The sequence below is a fragment of the Drosophila hydei genome, unplaced genomic scaffold, assembly GCF_003285905.1.
Source record: "Drosophila hydei strain 15085-1641.00,03,60 unplaced genomic scaffold, DhydRS2 tig00000290-arrow-arrow-pilon, whole genome shotgun sequence".
In the NCBI taxonomy this organism is placed as follows: domain Eukaryota; kingdom Metazoa; phylum Arthropoda; class Insecta; order Diptera; family Drosophilidae; genus Drosophila; species Drosophila hydei.
In genome coordinates, this window is record NW_022045704.1 from 250,001 (window position 1) to 257,964 (window position 7,964).

Below are 7,964 nucleotides of genomic sequence, written 5' to 3' on the forward strand. Positions count from 1 at the left end.
TGCTAGAGTCTATTTTTTGATCTGTATGACATGCATCAATCAATTAGTTAGTAAGGCAATCCTTACTTTGTCAATCATACCTCTAGTTAGGTAGTCACCTGTACCCAATCAATCAATAAATCAGTTGGTAAACAGCATCAGTCTATCAGTTTGTTAGTCAGTCTATCAGGTAACTCCCCTATTACGTAGAACGTATATATATATATATATTATAATATCCAAAATTGAATCTTCCTGTTTTCCAGTTTAGTTATTTATTGATCAAACAAAGTGCATTAAATATTTTTATAAACTAAAACCAATCTATATTTTTGTGCATTTAAATATAGATAATAATTCAAAGATATATATTTATTTCCGATTTTTAAAGCTCGACTCATTCGATAATTTATCGATCAAAGTTTTCGAATACGCTCATCTGTTGCACAAAGGTTGTCAAAGAAAATGCAAATTTTGCCACCTTTAAGAGAGAAAAAGGATCAATTCAGAATAATACTCTAAGATATATATCGAATAGCTAAACTCACTTGAATATTTACGTTCAGGCAAATGGGAAATACGCCGCCACCTAGAAATTGGATCGGCTGCTGTACTCTATGAATGAAGTATTTAAGAGCCGATGTGTAGGCGCCAGTCGCGCCAATCCAATTTGAATGAAATATGGTCATCGATAGGTGTTCACAGTCCTCAACTATCTGTTCGCAGATGTACGAAAATGGGAAAGTTTGAAACAAACTGGACACCATATAGATAGTGGTTGTAATGCCCGATACCAGATCAGCAAAAGTCACCAAATGAACCAACGAAGAAGCCATCACCAAGGATGCTGTGGCATACTGAACAAACAAGGCACGAGAGATGAGAGGACGCATGTTCTCGCAGTATCTGGAAGAATGAAAGATTGGAGAGAGGAATGTGGAAGATGGAAGATGGAAGATGGGAGATGGAAGATGGGAGATGGAATACGGAAGATGGAATATGGAATATGGAATATGGAATATGGAATATGGAATATGGAATATGGAATATGGAATATGGAATATGGAATATGGAATATGGAATATAGAATATGGAATATGGAATATGAAATATGGAATATGGAATATGGAATATGGAATATGGAATATAGAATATAGAATATGGAATATGGAATATGGAATATGGAATATGGAATATGAAATATGAAATATGGAATATGAAATATGGAATATGAAATATGGAATATGGAATATGGAATATGAAATATGAAATATGAAATATGAAATATGAAATATGAAATATGAAATATGAAATATGAAATATGAAATATGAAATATGAAATATGAAATATGAAATATGAAATATGAAATATGAAATATGAAATATGAAATATGAAATATGAAATATGAAATATGAAATATGAAATATGAAATATGAAATATGAAATATGAAATATGAAATATGGAATATGAAACATGGAATATGGAATATGGAATATGAAATATGAAACATGGAATATGTAGTATGGAATATGGAATATGGAATATGGAATATGGAATATGGAATATGGAATATGGAATGTGGAATATGGAATATGGAAGATGGGAGATGGAAGATGGAATATGCAATATGGAATATAAAAGATATACTCTATATACTATATAGACTGCATTTACTTCGTGAACGGGTAAGATCACTTGCAATTTCAGAAACTGCCCTCGTAAATACGTTATAGATAGTGTTCTATTCTATTGTAACTTACTCCACAATGAGCTGATGATCTTTGATGCATAGCACTAGCTCTTGATAGTTCTGATCCTCATTCATTTTGGGATCGTTTCGCAATCTTTCGACTCGTTCAATTAACCATTTGGTATAGGATCGCACTGTCAGGCCGAATATCAGAGGCGTAGCATCCATCACCATGAAGGCATGGATCGCGAATATCTGTAAGAAATATTCGCAAAGCGCTGCGATCCACAAGCTGAGAGTGTTCTCATGCCAGTCCACAAATGGATTATACAAATTCAGCGGCGGGAATCCCTGGGAGACGCTGTAGAATAGATTCAGCGAGGTGGGTATAGTGTATATAACACGATATATGCATGTTATGTAATTGCAGCTGGCGGCCAATTGATGAACCTTCACCCGATCTTCGTACGTAACGCAACGTTCGCTCATCACGTCCAATAGATCCTTGGCCTTATCGACGCGCCATCTATTGTGGAGCATTATGGCCGACTTGATCGTATAGGCGGGGGCATTGAAGAACACCTCGAGCGTTGTGAACAGCGTGTCGGCATGTGAGATGTCTATGGTCCACATCAGCGACTGTACGAATAGAACTGGAACGTATAGAGTGAAGGCAACGACCAGACCCGTGTACAATCTATATAGACGCCGATTTATGTAGCCACGCCCAGCTGTCGAGCCCCAGCCCATGTAGATCATAATGTCCTCGGCATATTTGAAGGCGTCTCGAGCTCTAAGCAGATTTTCTCCATCTGGTTCTCTTATGTATTCGAAAATCATTGTTGGACTGAAATTTCTCTATTCACAATATTCGCAATTCTATTCCCAACTGAATCAAGGCTCGTGATATATCTTTATTTATACAATTTTTCATTGACGAACCCTTTGCTAGAGAAAATTATGTTTTCAGCGTATAGAAAACCTGAGAAAACTTTTCTTCATTAGTTATTCTATAAACGGTACAACCTCATTTCTTATTAATGATTTGACAATTAAAAGTTAAGCTAATTATTTGGATATATTATATTTTCTCAGAAGTTCATATTAATTATAATTTGTTTTATTGATTTTCTGCCTTTGAATTTGAATTAGATGAGATATTTGTACACTGAGAGAAATGAACTTGTTAACATGTGTCGGTGGGAACAAACCGTACAAAACGATTAACGATAACTTCATTTAAAGCTCAGAAAGCTAGTTTGAGTCGAACTGGTTCCAAATTTAGTTCCAGAACCAAATTTCACAAACTGTACCTGCAAGCGAGTCAAATATACATACAAATGTCTATACATATGTATGTATGTGTGTGCATGCGTGCGTATGTGTTTGCATGTATTGTAACAGAAATAAAACCAAAGACAATATAACAATTATAAAGCATAAAAAATTTGTAGGCATTTGCCTTATCATAGCAGAAAATAAAGCGATTATAACTGTTATACGCGCAGAGCCAAAGTGTCATATAAATCAACACAGATGATTTTTAGCGCTTGCAGTGAGACCAACTCAAAGCAAATGCGTGTGGGTGGCTGTTACACACACAAACATGTAAATACTTACATATGTATATGAGTACATATTTAAAAACTGAATTTACACTAACACGCTGACCTTCAACATTATTTTGGCGGCAGTGGTAAAGACAGACGAACGAGCACAACAACAACAACAAAAATTGGCAAACGGCGTAAAGGAAGTGTGGCAAAAGCCAAAAATGCATATACACACACATTCGCATGCACATAAGTACATAAAAACATGTGCATTATGCATGCACGCACACACATACGTGCATAATCATATGGCTGCATTTGTGTGAGTGAGATTTTATAACATAAAATTGAAATTTGCTGCATGAAAACGAAATTTGCTGCAAAACGAACGGAGCGCTTGGTTTGATGGCGGCTACATTGACTTCGACTGCGACTGCGACAGCGACAGCGGCAGCAACTGCGTTGCGATTGTCGCAGTTGCAGTTGGGTTTGAGGCATGCGCGCGCATTGCAAATGTTAGGTCCCGGCCGTGCCGAGCATGCAACACAACTCCAACATAATGCTGACGTCGACGTTGGCAGCAGCTCCGTCGCTGCTGTCAGTCGGTTTTCAAGTGCAAGTCCAAGGGCAACTTCGTGCAATTGCAGCGGGAATGGAATGCGACGGCTGACGCTGCGTTGGCGTCGCTGCCTTCCAGAACCTGCTGTCTGGCCTGCGCTCCAGACCTTGAAAGCAACTTCGTGTTGCGTTCGCTTAACACTCCGTATATATGCAAGCATATGTATGTATATGGGTATATATACTCTCACTACCAACAGCATGCTCATTCGCGCACACACGCACACATATACAAACTCACTTGCCTACTTGCACTCTCTATTGCTTTTTGCATTCGTGTTGGTTTTGCACATTTTCTGTTTTATCGCCATTTCTATGGCTCTTTTTCGCAATACCAAGGACTGCACGAACTGCTGGCTGCTGATGGCTGATGGTTGCGACAATGAAGGCGCAGGATGAGGTGCGCGCTGTATAATGCTGGTTATTTTTTTTCGAGTGGGCAGCAAAAGCATAGAACAGGCCGCTGCCACTGTCGCTGCCTCTGCCTCTGCCGCCTGCTGCTGCTGTTGGTCTCTTCTTCTTTAGCTTCTGCTGTTTCTTTTTTTGCTCTTCGCTGTGCTGTCCAGTTTTTGACATTTCGCCCACTTTTTCCTGTTCTTCCGGTTTTTGTTTTGTCTGCTTTCCTGTTTTCGACCCATAATCCTGTCTCTGTCCGCCCGCCTGCCACGCTGCCCGTATGTCAACCAGCCTGCCAGCCTGCCTGCTTATGTAATGCCAAAAACGTGTTCTCTGCTTCGGGCTTTATCACAATGTTTTCTATGTACGAATCGAAATTTAATCAATTTTATCACTTGTTCTCTTCTTCGCTTTGTTCGGCGATTTTTTCATACGTAGAACGCGCAAAATAAAAGTTGAAGAGTGTGAATAAGCTGAAATATTTTTTTTATGTAACTGTTATACTCATGTAGATTCCATGCGTATACATCAGTTATACAATTTTATAAGTGTCATATAGGAATTAATAATGAAAACTTTTATAGGTATAATTGTATGTAATGTTGATTAAGTGATGAAAGATTTGTCGATTCTATTTTTAAGAAAATAATAATTTTTTAATTTAAAAAAAATAGTTTTTCAGTCATAGACAATTGTTAATAAATAATAGTTTAATTTCCAATAATAAAAAAATAAAGTCTTTTTACTGTTGTTAATTGTTAAAATGTTTTTGTTGGTGTAATGTTTCTGTTTTTTTCCATTTTTTTTTTTTTAAATAAATTGTTTAATTCATTTTTTTTTTAAATTTGAATTTTTATATTTTTATTTCTAGTATTATAATAAATGATGTACATTAGACAGAAGCTGATGTGATTGGATTTATCTTGTTATATATACAAATATTATATGAGAAAAGTGTGAAAAATGATCTATTTTAACATAAAAAAAACGAAGAGAAAAATTTAAAGAAATAGATGCATGCTGTATTATATCATATATATTTTATAACATATCATATATCATATACTATTATCATATATATATATCATACCATATTATATCATATCATATCATACCATATTATATCAGGTACAATCCACAGTATCCCAAGCGTTGGCCGCATAAAAGAATGCCCAATTCGTTTCCATGTAAACCCCAACTGAAATGTTTTTATATCATATCCCATTCTATGCTTTCAATTTGCAGACATATATACAATCATATATATATTTATGTATATCAGGAAATTTGAAACTGCGCGAGTTATTTGAACATGGTTTTCCGCTTGGCCATTATCTATGCCAACGCTATTCGCCTGCCCCAAAAAAATGGCTCGATAGAGCAGTTGCCAGCCGGGCAAAAAGAACGCGTCGTGGTGGCAAAATGTTAGCCAAAAGCCGCGGGCCATAAATAAACCTCAATCGCAGTAAACTCGCTCCAGCGACGGAGTCGCAGCTCGAGCCTAACTCAAACTCCAAGATCAAATGTGCGCATAAAGCATTCAACGCGGCAACAAAAGGGCTGCGGCCCCTCCCGCCTGCCGCTGCGGCAACTCCTACTGCCAGTTCGGGGCTGGCGGTCGCTCTCGCTGCGCAGACGCAGTTGCAGCAACCACCAAAGTCAGCAACTCCGCCTCGGCCATGCCGCCCGCCTGCCTGCGCCGTCAGTACGCAATACGCGTGTCGCTCTCTCGACAAATACCCAGCCCCGCGGCCCAAACTTGCCACATGCAACTTTCCACGTTCTTGATCGTGAATTTTCTATGCTACTGGGCCTTGAAACCTTGAAAATAACATAAAAAAAAGAAGAAATTGTTGTACACAGCAGCAGGCGGCAGGGTTTGGGTGTTGATGGGCCAGGCCGGGCCGGGGGGCGCAGTGGGTGTGGCTGGAGTTTGGCGCAGCAGCTTTGCCGCATTACGTCAGTGCCACATAAGCTGCAAGTAAAAGGGAAACTTCGACTCCATCCTATGCGGAGTTTTAATGTCACTCTGCCACAGCCACAGCCACAGCCACACAGAGGCATAGATACAAATACACAGATACAGATACAGACGCAAAGATACTTGAGTTACTTGCCAGGCATGCATGAGTGTGTATATATGCTTTGCTGTCGTTTTTCTTAGGCAGTTCTTTTTGCTGTGCACACTCCCCACGCCCCCTCGCCCCCTCGCCCCCAGCCACGCTCGCTTCACGCTTCCTCAACCTTTTCGCCTGCTTTTCTGCACATTTGTTTGGCTTCGTCGCGGAGTTTGGCCAAGACTTTGACTCTGGCTTGGCCGAGGTCGCGTCTGTGTGTGTGCGCGTTTGGGACAAGGTGTTTCATGTTGTTAATGGCCCTATGCGGTTTAACTGACCCGCCCCTTGCCCGTTTCCTGCTCAGCTTTTCATGCCTATCTGAGTCTGTTTGTGTGTTTGCTTTTCTTTCGTTTTTCCCGCATTTTCAGCAGCTTTTGCCAATTTGCGTTTTATTTTCCATACACAACAAAAAAGCGAAATCGAAATTATGGCCAAGCTGTTTCGTCCTGTTTGCAGCTACTGCGCAGCTCCATAACAGATTTTGCTTTCAGTTTTTTTTTATTGCTATTGCGGTCGCCTTAGTGAGTCATCACTGTGGTTAGAGTTGCCGCTTTGTTTGCCATAACTTGATTTGGCTGTGAATTAGGGAGTTGTTAGTGCGATGTCTATCTATAAGCTATATTATATATAGCCAGATGTGGGCTAAGCGCAAAGGGTAGTTTATAGATATAGACATTGACTAGGGAAATATATATGCTTGAGGTACTTATATGAAGAGCATAGTCTTTTGATGCAGTCCTATATAAATGTAGGCATATAAAATTTGTATAAAAAAGCTTGGGGCGATGAGCTGAAATTTTAAAATATTTTAGAAATATTTTGAAAGTGAAAAAGCTGCAAGGAAATGTAGCTAATAAAAGGAATTATGTTTTTAGATTAAAAAATATACACTGAGAAAAAATTGCGAACTAATGAGCTTTATGAAACTGCTTTTTAAAATACTTAATAAAAAACAATAGTTTAAAAGTGTTTAAAAAAAGTGTTTGAAAAAATTAAAAAGAAATAATAAAAAAAATATATAAGGAAATGGAAAATTTATAAAAAAATGCAAGGAAATGTAGCTAATAAAAAGAATTGTTTTAGATAAAAAAATATACATTGAGAAAATATTGCGAACTAATGAGCTTTTCAAAATACTTAATAAAAAAAAACAATAGTTTAATAGTGCTTAAAAAAATGAAAAATAAAATAAAAATAAATAAAAATAAAAATAAAAAAAAAAACAAAAATAAAAAAATTTATAAATTTTTTTTACAAATATTTTTTTCAAACATCCAAAAATAAATCATGAAAAACGTAAAAAAATGTTTGAAAAATATTTTGAAAAATTATTTGAAATAAATATTTATAAATTGAAATAAATATTTATAAATTTTTAAAAATATGTAAAGCAAAAGTAATATAAATAAATAAAATTTAAAAAATATATATATCATATTTTTATTAATTTTAAATTAAATGGCGAAGCTTACAACATATTTTAACAGCTGCAAACGAACAATAAGTTAAGCTCACTGCTAAAATATAGCTAATGAAAATAGTATCACTCTTGCTTGGTCAACTAGGGCCTTTGAAGTTTTGTTCTTTCATGTTGGAAAAGCCAATTCAA

General features: G+C 36.8%; 1 protein-coding gene across 1 annotated transcript; it reads right to left on the reverse strand.

The window, feature by feature from the left end:
• Nucleotides 1–388: 388 nt before the first annotated feature.
• On the reverse strand, nt 389–2,511 carry LOC111603277 (odorant receptor 42b-like). Its single transcript, XM_023320789.2, has 3 exons — nt 1,742–2,511; nt 528–885; nt 389–460 (listed from the first exon to the last, which is right to left on the reverse strand). The coding sequence occupies exons 1-3, from the start codon at nt 2,509–2,511 to the stop codon at nt 389–391; spliced, it is 1,200 nt and encodes a 399-aa protein (XP_023176557.1).
• Between the last annotated feature and the right edge of the window lie 5,453 nt (nt 2,512–7,964).